The 14,596-nt window shown below is 36.3% G+C and overlaps 1 protein-coding gene across 11 annotated transcripts in view; it reads left to right on the top strand.

The window, feature by feature from the left end:
* Window positions 1-14,596, top strand: part of GRIA4 (glutamate ionotropic receptor AMPA type subunit 4) — a 185,214-nt gene that overhangs the window by 105,269 nt on the left and 65,349 nt on the right. For all 11 annotated transcript variants that reach the window (XR_011919677.1, XM_072403131.1, XM_072403132.1 and 8 more), the window contains exon 4: window positions 2,559-2,743. Coding sequence is in view for 10 of the 11 variants with exons in the window: in XM_072403131.1 (XP_072259232.1) it covers window positions 2,559-2,743 (185 nt within the window). In the remaining variant the exon portion in view is untranslated. The remainder of the gene's footprint in view (window positions 1-2,558; window positions 2,744-14,596) is intronic.

The raw sequence follows: 14,596 nt of genomic DNA on the forward strand, positions 1-14,596 counted from the left end.
TAGCAAACCATATTTCATTTGGCTTGGAAAATGGGGCAAACCAACAATTTTTAAAGAACACCCAATTAGGTGCAAGGACAGATAGTCAGGAGAGCTTCACCACATTCACTAAGCTTAGGGAATTATCCATTGCAAACTGATATTTGACTTTGCTAAGTGAACAGCCTAAACCCCTTTATTTAAGGAATGCCACTGCTTTCAGTCGCAATGCATCATTTATATTAAAAAATACACCTAAAATCAGATAGAAGTTTCATCTGAAAACACAAAACGCAACTGAAACCCCCAACTTCAAACTCTGCTACACCCCCTCCCTACCCCTCAGTGCTGATAAAGTCATTCGTTCTCAAGTATGCTCAGTTGAGTTAATACCTTTTTAGTATGGTTTTGATTATACTATGATACAGACATGCTACATAACGAATCTTAAAAGTATTATATCTACTGAAAGAGAAGAGCATTTTCATTTTCATTCTCTAGGAGAATATTCGATTAGCATAGCAAATGACTTGCTCTTGTTTTGATTTCAATCATCTAATTGCATTCATTTTTAAAAAAAAGTTTTCTTGCACACTATTGGATGAAAATTACTTTTAAACTTTTTAATTAATAAAATATGGCTGTTTGCTTACCAAGGGCAATTATCACCTTGCAAAGGATAACTCACTCAATGAATGTGGTGATAGTTCACTTTCCAAAAAAAATCCTACCCTAATCATGTGCAAGGGAAAAAATAGATTTTCCTTGTACATGATTGTATGGTTGACGTCAGCAGAGCTTCATCATATATTGCTTGCTAGGGGATAATTTACTGTGCTATGTGCCTATAGACTGTTAATAAATCAACCCCAATGTCAAAGTTGGTCCTATGTACTTCATTGGAAACAACTGGCTCCGTATTTTATTTTTTTGTTTAAAGTGAAGTTTAGTTCTGAAAAAAGCAGTGAATTAGAATTTTTTTTACAGTTTTAAAGAACTAAAATTTGTATTCATGTTAATTTTTTCCCCTAATGATCCTGGTAAAATTATTACTACGTGTCCCTTTATAGAAATTAGGACCTTCTTATTACTGATGATGTGTTCTCAATTTTGAGTTAGAAATTTTTTTTCTAAACATCTTGGTAGCAAAAATATAAATTTAGCCAATAAACATCTTCTTGGAGTTTGTTTGTATGCTTCTACTAATATTTTATAGGCTTTCTACAGATTCCTAATTTGGGTATAGGGATATCTTTTTTTTTACATCTGACAATACGAAAATACCAATAGGTTACTTTTTTTACCAAAAATTTGACTTTTTTAATGTGCTCTTGTATTACTAAATTGGGACAATGCACTGTAGGCTTCACCAGGGCAGGCAAAAATTAAAGTGGTGCTATTTTTTGTTATAAGCTAGCAATTTATAAATTTACAGATACAATATTCTCTAGCAATTCGCAGCCAAGGTTCCTCCGGATGTTAGGGGTTCCTTGAACATTGGCTGATTGACCTGCCAATTGATGATGTCTGCAAAGTTTTGGGGATGACACCACTTGGTAGAGCAATCTGCTTGACTCCAATTATGTTTTGAACTGTTGTTGGTGTTGTTGTAGCCACCATTGTATTCTTTCCACTGGCTACCAATTATTTTTTTCCCATTGACACTTAACAAATTGGTTTTCAAGACCCTAAAATTATTTCAAGGGTTGCTCAGAGTTAAAAAAGGTTGAGAAATGCTGCTCTAACCTGTACAAGATAACCCCACAAATATGGGTCTCTTGTAAATGTCTCATGTTCCCTTTTGATACTTTTTCAGAATCTGCCCTAACTATAAATTTCTTTGATCTCCTATGTATTTCCTACAATTTTGTTATTAGTGATCCGGTTCCAGTCATCAGGTCATATCATTTTTATTTTTAGGCAATCTTTTTCTTTATTGCCTGCAAATAGAAAATGTATATCAATGATCGGTTTTCATGTGAACTAGGTTATTTTTACCTCCTGGGGAAATCTCTTTCCATCCAGACTATACCTAGTGTTTTTTTATTGATTATATATTATATCAGTTTTATGTTATATTAACTCCATTTATATTTTTCAGGCACAATATTATGGATACCTATTAGTTTCCTGTTCTTCATTAGGGCAGACATATTGGTCCTGATTTTTTAAAGCTCTCTAAGATTGGAGAAGATCTAGGAATGGATTATCTGAAAATCTTTCCCTACTAGTTGGCAAATGTTTTTAATACCAGTTCAGATCTGTTCCAGGTTTGTTGGATTGCCCCGGCTCTCCCATGATAGTCTATCTTCTCCATTCATGGAAAGCTTTATTAAATCATTAAATGCAGCCCTCACAGATATCTTGCAGTGTGAATATATTAAATAAAAATGTTGTAAATTATTGCCTTGGGTCTGTTAAATTTTTACAATGATGTTACTAGTTTGTGAGGTTTCTTGGGTTAGATATGCTGTGTTCCTTGTTCTGATTATTTAGGACATATGTGGCATTTCAGTTTTCTTCATCAAATGTATTACTAATTACTAAAAAGTTTCTTTGTGTTACTTATCTGCCCTCAGGATATTCCATACTTCAGGCCATCATGGAGAAGGCTGGTCAGAACGGGTGGCAAGTGAGCGCAATATGCGTAGAAAACTTCAATGATGCCAGTTACCGACGTCTTCTCGAAGACTTAGACCGAAGGCAAGAAAATAAGTTCGTAATAGACTGTGAAGTAGAAAGACTTCAGAATATTCTGGAACAGGTAATTGCTAGTTTTCCAGCTTTCTATTTTTAACATTTATTTTAAACTTCATGGATAATTTTTTTTCTAATAGTAAAAGACTCTTTTTTTCCATGTCAAGGTATTGCATGGGTTTACAGCTATTATAATCTGGGTTTTTTTGCTCATTGAATTAGTTTTTTTATATATTTTGCTGCACACGGGCTAATAGGTGGACATATGGGCACAATGTTTCTTATAAAGAAATGATTTAGGAAAAACTTTCAATGCCCTTCCCCCCCACCCACCCACCATAACAAAATTGGTACTCCCATTTACGTTTTTTTGGGCTGTCTACAATAAATATTCTTACAATCCAATCCCAGGAGGAATTAATGCGTCATGACCCATCACCTGTTTGAATGAAGATCTGGGTCTCTTTTTAAACAAGAATATCTTTGGAATATTGGATATATATATATATATATATATATATTTACCTAACTACTTCACAACATTTATAAAACAAACATTCAACTCAAAAAGATTGCCACCCTTAGCAGGATCCCCACTTTCATTAGCAAAAGATCTTATATGCCATGTTTATAATGTGATTAGCCCAATCCCACTTAATACTTATACATGAAACATATCCACAATAGCAGCATTTTTAAAGCATCAACTAAAACTCATAAATAATTTGTTCATAAAATATAGGTTAAATTAATTCATAAAGGCAATTTTGCCAAATCAAATAACAACAAAGCTTTGCTTTTATAGTAGCAAAAATTGTAAATCTACACATTGTCATTGTCTCTGATAGCGTGATAAAATCTCATACTCGATGTGTTTCGCAGATAACTGATCCACTTCTTTATAAAAGACTAAATGAAGAATCACATTTCACCTCTTTAAAAAAATATAATATATACAGTAACAAAACAAAATCCTACTAATGTAACGCATCACAAGCAATTAAAGGGTATAACATGTCATACATACTCACAACAAGTAGACATCATGTAAAACAAATGATAAATCCAATCCATGAAGACCACACAACTTCCTCAGATTGTGGATCTACTATTGTTGATCGGTTTCATGTAAATGTATTTGATTAGGGATGTGGCATCTTTGGTCTCACTCAGGATACTCTCTCCACAAAGTGCTGCCTTTGGCAATCAGTTACTCCATCCAAGTAGATGAAGTAATGAAGTGTTGATATGTTTTCCAGTCACATCTAATCAATAAAGTTTGCCTGATCAAATGTGATCCATTTAAACATGGCACGTGAGGTGTACTTACTTTTTTACACGACATGTATTGTGTGTTCCATTTTGACTGTAGAGGACAAATCCTCAAAATAAATTTGCTGACAATCCTTGGGGATTGGTAGCAATTCTTCTAGAACAAGGTAAAAGCTTTCCTCTTGCTTTTTACGGAGTTCGGTGATTTATTAATCTGCTGTCAGCTCCATCACCCACAGTATCATTTGTTTCCCAGTTGTGAGTAATCAAAGTGTCCTGACTGCTGCAGAAATATTTGCAGATATAGTTGAAGATTTTTCCAAGTTCCATGGATTTTTTGATCATTTGGACCCACAAGATGTTAGAAGGGATGGAAACCATATATGGTGACCAGCGTTAGTGTTCACATTATTTAATTCTATTCTAATAAGCGCCAACATATTACACAGCACTTTACAAAGTCCATAATCGTGTCACTAAATGTCCCTCCAAGGGGCTCACAATCTAATGTCCCTACTATGGTTATATGACATTACCAGTCTAAGGCCAATTTGAGGATAAGCGAGTTAACCTAACTCCATGCTTTGGAATGTGGGAGGAAACCCATGTCTTGGAATTTAAAGTCTATTATATATACTGGATAGAAGTAGGCTTATGATGTCATTGGTGGGCCAAACGCTGTAATACACAAATCAATATATATGGTATCCATTGTTTAGCTACATGGTAAAAATGAAATATTGTTTCTGGCATAGAATATGAAACATTGTTCCCAGCTGTGATGTATGTAAGCAGATTGTCCTAACAAGATTTGTCATTTGATATAAATGATCTAGGTACTTTTACAGTTAAAATTGCAAGGTCTGAATATTGCAAGCAAGAGTGTTAGTTTTATCGACCTACAGGAAATAATATTAAACCTACCATTGGAACACCCCAATGTAATGGATGCAATAAATAAATTATTACAATTGCATATTAGAAAAATAAAAGTAAATAAAGTAAAAGGAGACATCTTCCTGTTTTAATTTCTTTTTTTAAAACCTTTAAATCTCACTCTTGAGTCAATATTCAATGGATGCTAAGTGTCTGGAAGGCTCAGATCGATCTTTCCCTGAAGGACACTAAAAGATTAGAGGAAGTTGTTATATCTCTTCTTTCTTTTTCTTTTAATATCATAAGAAACATGGAAACGATTAGAAATCGCCCAGTAAAAAAATGCATTGCTCAGTATTTTTTTAAGACTTTATCTGTGTCGCTGCCTCTTACACTGAGATGATATCATCGAGAGTCTCGTTATGTTTGCACACTTTCATTATTAGACCAGAAAGTAAATAAAATCCCTGACATTCAGCTTTGTAGTTTAGCAAATAAACTTGATTTACAGCACAACCATTGGGACTTTAACATCATATATCGTATTGGCATATTATGGTATTATCCTCCATCCCTATGAGTAGAGATAGCGATGGGGGCACCTGTGACCAATCCTTTGTCAGGAGGGGGCTATCAGCTACTTCCTGTCCACCTTTACTCCTTGGAAATATTTGGGCTGTCCAGTGCCGACCAGTTCATACAGGAGACATTTCATACAAGACTTAGGCTTAATAAACACGTCATTTCAGTCCTTGGAAACAATATTTTGTGATTGTTTGTAGCAAAGCTAGATTGAACGACAGCTTTACACACAGTGCTGTCCAGTTCTATGAAAAGTGCAAGGGGGGAATGATGTGTACTCCCCAATAGAAAATGACAGCAGTCGTTCCTGGACAGTAATTTAGCTTTACCTACCAGGGGATCACTAAATGACATTGGGGACCACTGGACATATTCTAGGTTTTTCACCTGAAAAATATATTTCTATTTTTTTATCCCATATGTACATACAATAGTATTACAAAGAAGAGCTGTAAGGTCCTGGCTCAGCAACAGTACTCACCAGACACCAGTCCCCAGCCACACTCTTCGCCTATTGCACTCCCCCTAGTTAGTTGCTCCGCCCCAGCACACGGTTGCCCCCAGAACTGTGCGCAAGGAATGCTGTCTGGCGAAGGTCTGACAGAGGCCAGGAGCTCACAGATAATGTAGTGCCAAAGGTCATACACCGGTTATTCATCCATGGGATGAGGAATTCAAGGGCAAGATAAAAGCAGAGTGGGGTCCCAGGCAAAAGGTCAGTCCAGGCAGCATACACTTGCAGGTTCAGAAATAGGCAAGGCCATCAACATTAAATCTTATGAAACCACACGCCAGCAGTTGGTCAGCCCAGCTTAATGCTACAACAGGCACTGTAAATTCCCTTTCAACTGTGCACAGCCTCACAGTGGGTGCTGGGCATGCCAATATTATACATCAGGCTGCATGGCTAAAAGGAAGCAGGGGCTGCTGCTATTTCTTTGATCTCCTTGCTGCTGCAATTTACATCGCTCAGAGAGTGCTTTGATACACGAATAGCTAAAGCTTAATCTCAACTCTAAACAGGGTGAGGGGAGATACAATAGTATGTAACCAAAGGGGCAGATGTTGGTTTATCAGGGGGCTCCATTCAGTCCTTTGAATGATATGGGTGATTGTATTCAAAAAGTGTGGTATTCAATCAAAGCTGCGCATAACTACCTAGCATTATTTCCTATCAATGGAGATGTATCCATTTTTTATATGTCTACCCTAATGATATATATAAAGAGATAGATCGAGAGAGAGAGCAAAAGAACAAAATAATAACATCTCTATACTTAATCTGGATGGTTGGTCTATTGAAAAACCTGTGTTAGGAGACATCTCAATGTAAGATCCTCATATTGTGAAGAGGGACAAATTGACAAAGATGGAACCTCATGGGAGACGTGTGATATATCTTCCAATCCACAATGACACTGCCAACATTTAGTGGGGGTATACATTCAGCTCCTAATGTAGAGATGATTGGATTGGATGATGGAGTGTATGGAAGGTAGCTATATTTAACTTCTATATTAAATTGATGTTAAAAGTAACATGTCCATAGAGAAATAAGTAACTGCTGTAGCTGATTCATTTGTCAAGGTGCGGGTTCCGGTAGTCCGGGTTTGTCTTGTTCATAATGTGTTAGGATGCCAGAGCTTACTCCAAACAAATGACTGTCACCAATAGCAGGGCCATTAAGGGAAAGTAAGGTTTAGTGAGCAAATGGTTTACGTTGTCATTGCTGTGTTCAATTAAATTCTTTTTTTTATACTAAAATTTTACTTGCTTGATTTTTACGTTTTATCATTTATAATTGTATATTTATGTGCCTGTTCTATAACCGGCAACTTGAAGGACACCCTGCCTCTATTACTTACAAAAGTGTTATATACAGTGTCAAAAAAAGTACTTCTCCCTGAGTAAACTAACTTAGAAAAGTTAATGTTCCTGAGCTTAATTATTAAGGTGGAGCACTGTTTATTAGCCATCTGATGTTGTGCATCAGGGGATCTTAACACTGCTGAAAATGTGAACGTTCACATTGATAAATCAACAGTCTTTGCTCAATCTAAATGTGCACAAATATTTAGTTTTTGGTTCAAGAGATGAGGTCTTAAGGATGAAAGATGTTGCATGAAGGCCACCATCAGTCTCACCAATCTGTAAGATTTTTTTTTTAATTTTGCATTAAGCTGTTTATTTGACCTCACCCTGTTAGTAGATCATAGCTGTTCCCCACCCATGTTGTCCCTTTTACACATCTGATTCAGTTTGATCGAATGATTGAATTTTACCCTTCTTCTTTTCAAGCATTTGTCAGAACTGTCTAATTGTCACCAAATGCCAGCAAAATCCCTGAGGTCCAAGTCACATGGGCAAATAATTGGCAGTATTTCCTTCCCCTATCCCCCCACTAATATCTCTCAATGTGATTGCTAATATGCTAATTTGCAACATAGTTTCACAGTGATTGAGTTTTAACAGTATTGGTAAAAGAATCACCAGCAACCAGTTCTTAATTCACCTCCATGGGCTTAGTTACCAATCACAGCTATGCCGGGGGATTGGGGGAGCGAGGGAACTAAATTGGTAGCTACACGTTTAATTCACCTCTATAGGCTTCTAAAAAATCGCTAGGCTTAGCTACAAATCGCAAATGAAGAGATTAAATCACAACCTGCAAATCGTTAATTGCTGGCACTGCAAATAATAGCAGCGATTACTCCCTGCAAAAAAAATTGCCTTTGTGAAATCAGCTTGTGTGCAAGTGTAACTAGAAGAATTAATGTGGTTTAAAAGGAAAAGGAAAGCATATTAAAATTTAGTATTGAATGGACAGTATATTATCCTTCAATTTAAACACATTTTATTTATCGATTATGTCTAGGTTTGAAAATACAATAGCTCTGTCCACCCCTCGTAAAATGAGCAATGCCACCATATTTATGTATTGCGACTTTGTTCTCTGTGATGGCCCTACAATGACTTCTGTGCCAGATCTCACGCATGTGCATTATGAGATCTGGTTTGGTTTGTGTTTTGCCTATGATCCCTATTTGCTGTGATAGTGACATAGCTTTCCCAAGAGGCATCATAAAGTTGCATCAAATGCTAAAGAGATTCTCAAGATAGAAGTATATTTGAGGAGTTTTCCAAGTTGCAAGAGGAAAAATTCAATGATACTTTTTAATCAATTTACTAAAATGTGCAATTTAGTCCCAGAGAGGGAAAGGTCCTCTTTAAGTTCTTTGTACATGCCTGGTGAAATCAAAATCCAGTATTGCATGAAACTGTTAAGATGACCGCAAGATAATAGTTTAATTCTAAAGTACTGTCAACAGGAGCTTAGTTGACAAGGATCTTGTCCAGTTCTTAGCATTAAAGGCTTCTGCTACAAGCACTGCTTTGGAACATAATATTATTACAAAGTGGAATTACTGACAGCCATTAATCCAAAGATAAATAAAAATGACAGCCAGCACCACAGTAGTGCTCATGAAAATTGATGCACCAGATATTATACAATAGGGACAGTTATAAAAGAAAAGTCCCCGTTAGGAGTCTTTATTTTTTTTTTTGATGTCTTCTTATTAAACTGCTGATCCAAATACTGGCAAAAGGAAAGCCTCGTAGGGGATACGAGTAAATGTGTTTGGTAAGTTGTGGGTGATCAGAGTTTTTAGCTTTGCAGCATGAAGCTTTCCAATTTTAGATTTCCAAAAGTAAATATGTGTTTTGCATGTTGTAGGCGATGACTCACTTTCTTCTTATAGCAGAAATGGTAAACAACCCTTTATTACCTACCAAGTGCTTGTTTAGGAGCCATGCCTCGATAAAAAGATAACCAGGCGAGGGGGTGTGCTATGGCAGCACATCGGCTAAAGGAAGTAACATAGGTTGCTTTTTGGCGCAATCATCTCATCAGACAGGGCTGCCATGAACATTTTTACCAATTTGCACAATCATTTGCTGCTCATAACATATTCCAGCATGAAAATTCAAAGTTTAACAAATTTTTTAAATATTTAAACCCCACTTGTTAACTCCTAAGGGGTAGGTGTAAGAGAACTGCCACCTATGGTGGCAATAAGTACAAGCCTGACGCTCTGTAGATCAGCGGTCGCCAACCACTGGTCCATGGGGAAAATTTGTTGGTCCGCAGCTGTGGCCGGTTCTGCCTCTGAGCAGGGTTAGGAGAAGAACCCCCCTGGGAGGACGCACCAGAGAGAGCCTTTGGACAAAACCCGTCTATTCTGAGCCTGCTATGGGAGATTGGGTGGGTTCTGGCACTATGGGGGAAGTTTCTTCCCTTTTGAGTGACACACGACTCCCCGCGCATGCGAGGTCTGGAGCCGGTGAATTTAGTGGTCCGTGGGTCCGAAAAGGTTGGCAACCACTGCTGTAGATGACAGTTAACTAAAAGAAAATAATGTATGAAATCAAGTATAAACCAATACTTTTCTCTATACAATCTTCTTTCTTTTTCTTCTTCATTTGTCACCCCATCTCGCACTGCGCAGGCACATGATCGGGTGACGTAGCTTGCAGTAAATGGGGAAAAAAATTGTGCCGATCTCACTGCGAATGCCTAAAATCAGCAATTTTTTTTCCCCATTGAAGAAAAAGCTCTTTTCCATTCAAAATGCCATTAGAAAAATAATCTCTGTTTATATTCGTGTCACACCACTAGATGGTGCTTTGTCTTCATGTACAGTATGAGACAAAAGAAATAAGTGTGTTACACACTTTAAATAAGGCTACAGTGCTATCTACTGATGATTTTAAAACAGCACACAATGAGTTTGATTTATTACAATTCCACAATATTGGAACGGATAGACTATCATGGGAAATCCTGACTGATCCAGAACACCTATAATGGATTTCTTAAAATTCTTTGCTAATAGCTGGCAAATATATTTAATCCTGGACCAGATCCATTTCAGGTTTGCTGGATAATCCAGGTTCTTCCATGAAAATCTATCTTCTCTAGTTTTGAAGAGCTTTAATAAATCAGATTCAATTATTGTATTGATTACTGTTTTAGATGTTAGCAAAAATAATTACCTTGGTTTATATTTGGTTTGGTTAAATGAATGTATATACATACATTTTTCTGAACTGTAAAAAATAAAGTCACCCAATCATAGACAATCGCCATTGACAAAATATTTGTTTTAATACATTTTTTCCTAAATTTAGTGAAAAAATTGTATACTGTATTACTTTGCGTGCAATTACACATGAAAGCAACTTTCATGGCAAAAATGAATCATATCATAATTAAAAAAAAAAAAAACATCCTACGTGAATGCTTTTTATTTTTTGCATAGAATGTTTCATGTATAAATTCTTAAAGCATCATGCCCATGGGTTAGTTGTGCAAGTGGCTTGTTTCTGTTATAATAAATAAATTGTACATACAATGGAGAAAGCTGGAAATAAAAATAAGCACTATGTTGTATCTATCAGAGAGTGTATATTGATGTTCCTGATGAGCTGCTTAGTGTTTTATGAAGGTTTTATGACGATCTGGACAGCTTGTTGATGTATAGCCTTTGTGGAGCCCTTACATTGTTAAACAATATTAGAGAATTTGGCAGATAATATTTTAGAGAGATGATATAAAAGTAGAACAAATACAACATTTTTATTGGCTGTAAACACTTTGACTTCATTTATAGGAATTATTTACAGGTATCAAGCTACACAAAGTCAGTTTGCTAGAAGCATGTGAGCCTCTAAGCATGTTCTATACTGTTTAATACTATATTTTGTTAATACAGATAATATAATATTTAGAATCTTTAGGGTACTAATAGCCTAATGCAGTTGGGTTCTTTAAGCAATAACCTCCTAGGTCAGTTTAAATGACACCAATGGCCTTTTTGGCCTTTTGATTTTAAAGGATGTCATGCTTCCCAATGGCCAGCAATAAAAGGGCGTTCTTACCTCTGACCACCTCACAAAAAGGGTTAGTTTAATCAATTTTTTCTTCTGAGAGCACCTTTTTTTATTTTTCTTTTACCCTTATAAAACCCGTTAGTCATCCTTCAGACATCCATGTGTAATAGTAAAGGTTATGTAAAGTCATATTTAGATTTAGCTTTATAAATAGTAAGGAGTGATTAAGCCTATGTTTTTTTTCTGTAAATGTCCCATTGGAGAAATTTCTCTCTTACTTTCTGTCCACAGCAGGAAGAGATCTCTCCAAAGCCACAAAGACACAAAATCATGGGATTCTCACTGGTAGATTCCCCTCAAAATCCTGTTCTGGTGCCAGTTCTAAAATTTTACTGTTACTTTCTGTTGGCTTTTTAAAATGCTTGTACAATTGTACAATTCCAATATAGCCTGGAAGGCTCCTTTAAAGCAGAACTAAACTAAAAAAAAAATCTACTCAACTTTACTTCCACAGATTCCTTTATCCCTGCAAAGGTTTCCTGGATCAGGTCCCGCCTCAGGTTACCTCCGTTTACTCCCGGAGGAAGCACCAATTTTTTTCCCCATTGAAGAAAAAGCTCCTTGGGATGCATGATGTAAGTATCCCAGGAGGCTCTGCACAAGGCTGCTCCTTCTGCACATGCCTGATAGCATACATGTACAGAAGGAGCAGCCAGAGTTCTCCTGGGATGCGTGATGTAAGTATCCCAGGAGGCTCTGCACTCCCATTCTGTCTTTATAGTTGCAGCGCAATAAACAGAAGGGTGTTAAATACCCCCTCCAAAAAAAAGAAGGTAATTTGTTATTTTTTTATTCTGTGCAATTGCATATCAATGATAACAAATCAGCTGTGAATTGGAATATATAATTCTCCACCATTAAACCTGTATTTGAAATACTTAATACATTTTTATATTCTGGATATCTTTTTATATTCTTTTTACATATTTAATAAGGAATTTGAAAACTGTTTTTGATTTGTTGGCTAGTAAAATGTTGACTATGATTTGATACTCAGAATTTAAAAGATACGCAGAACAATTTTTTTTTAAGTTCCACTAAATATTTTATTTTGAAATTTACATTCAGAAAGTCAAATCTTATTTTCCCTGTAAACTCTTTAATTTTGCATGCCTACACAAGGACAATAGCTATACACGCAGAAGGCTAAGTGTTCACATTTTATGATTTGCACAGACCATTAGGCCATTATAAAATAAAAGTGTATTTATTCACATGGAAACACTGTAAAAGTGTTTCATAAAATTGTGCAGAATAACGCATTTCTAGTGTATGACCATGGTTAGATCATTGCACACAGGCTATAAAATAATCTCTGTATAACTTTAAGAGTCCAAGCTCCTTCCTCCTGATAAATTTTAAAACTCAGATTACAACATGTTTGTTATAAGAATTATCACATTCCTCTTGGGACATGGCTACTGCAATGGGTATGTATATGCTGTAGATAGTGATTTGTAATATTAGTTTTACTTAGCTTTTATTTTTAAAGTGCCAGCTTATTATGCAGCTCTGTACATATAATAGTGGCTGACAAACACAGTAACATAGTTATTAATTAAAAAAGGCCATCAAGTTCAACTACTAGGTAAAAGAATAAACATATCTCAGATAAAACCCTACTGACATAGTTGATCCAGAGGAAGGCAAGAAACCCCAATGTAAAAAGTCTATAACTACTGGTATACCTGATGAGAGGATGTAGCAGAATTTAGGGTGAGATATAATAGGAACATGTACTAAAGGTTTGGTGGTCTCTGGGGATAATAAGGATCATGTTTGGCTGATGAGAGGATGTAGCAGAATTTAGGGTGAGATATAATAGGAACATGTACTAAAGGTTTGGTGGTCTCTGGGGATAATAAGGATCATGTTTGGAATATGTTGCATAGATCGAAGTGGCAGGACTTTGAGATGTTCTGGATGTGGGGCATATTGTATAGGTCAGAGTCAAAACCAAGAGATATCGGGACGTAATATACTTTTGTTAAACAAATGTTTGGTTTTATGCTCTACATAAAGGAAATTTGTTCTATCAAAGCATTAAAGCTTCCATGTTTGACCTTTTCCAAAATAGTAGGTGTCTACTTTCCTCTATCTTTAGTGAATTTTAAATTGCTGAATTAGGACAAGCTTGCAGACCAGAAAAGTGAAAGTAACCCACGCACTTGTTCTAGTTCAGTTATTTGAAAAAAAATGAAGCCATTTGATTTGCATGACAGCCAGGGGACTGTTTCCGGAGTAAGGGCTTGTGGTAATGTCAAAGACTGGAGGAATGTCTCTCAAGCAGGGTTCTTCCAGACCAGTGGTCACCAAGAACATTTCTAGTCTTCGAGAAAATTTTGGTGGTCCGCAGCTCTGGTGCGCCCCCCCAGCGTGGTCAGAAGAAGGACCAGGCCATAGCCATGGACCACGTCTCCTGTACGGATTGTAGGCTCAGGGCAGTGGGCAGGTTGTGTCTCTGGACACTCTCCCATCGCAGAAGTTTCTTCCTATTTGAGTGACACACGGCTCCCCGTGCATGCGTCCACAGTTCGTGCATTTAGTGGTGCATAGGTCTGAAAAGATTGGCGACACTGCTTCAGAGGTTACTAGGGGTTCTTTGAGCAACGAGCAATTTGCACCTCCCAGATCAGTTACCACTAATACCAATGGTTTTTTGGGCTATATGTAAGGGTGACATTCTTCCCACTGGCCAGCAATAATATATTTTTTTTTAAATGTGAAATATTTTTAAATTTTAAATGTGATTATTATTTACCCTGAAGTTGTTAATTAATAAGTATAACTAAACAGTCATAACCACAAATACAAAAAATAACTAGATCTCTTATGTGATCACCCCTTGCTGTTATGAAAAGCCCTGGTACAACCAAGTATAAACCAGCAAAGCTGTAAAGTGAAGCACTGCAGAAGATTTTTTTTCCAGTATTTATATAAACCTGTTATTCATCTCCAGGCTACAAAGCTTTCTTATTTTATAGAAAATTTCCTTTTCAATTTCATTGAAAATCATTTTAATAGGTCTACATCATCCATGTAATGTAATGTAAATATATGTTTGTGAAGACACAAGAAAACTTTGCTTTCATTATTTTTCTTTGCTGATTGATCCCACACAAATGAATTAATCGCAGGGTGTCTGCGCTTTGTCTCTTCTTAGAAATAGATGCTACTCAGCACGTACATAGTATGAATTAATCAACCTTCACAGTATGCAACTTCAGGCATAAAATAG

The sequence above is a fragment of the Pyxicephalus adspersus genome, chromosome 1 (genome assembly GCF_032062135.1).
Source record: "Pyxicephalus adspersus chromosome 1, UCB_Pads_2.0, whole genome shotgun sequence".
In the NCBI taxonomy this organism is placed as follows: Eukaryota; Metazoa; Chordata; class Amphibia; order Anura; family Pyxicephalidae; genus Pyxicephalus; species Pyxicephalus adspersus.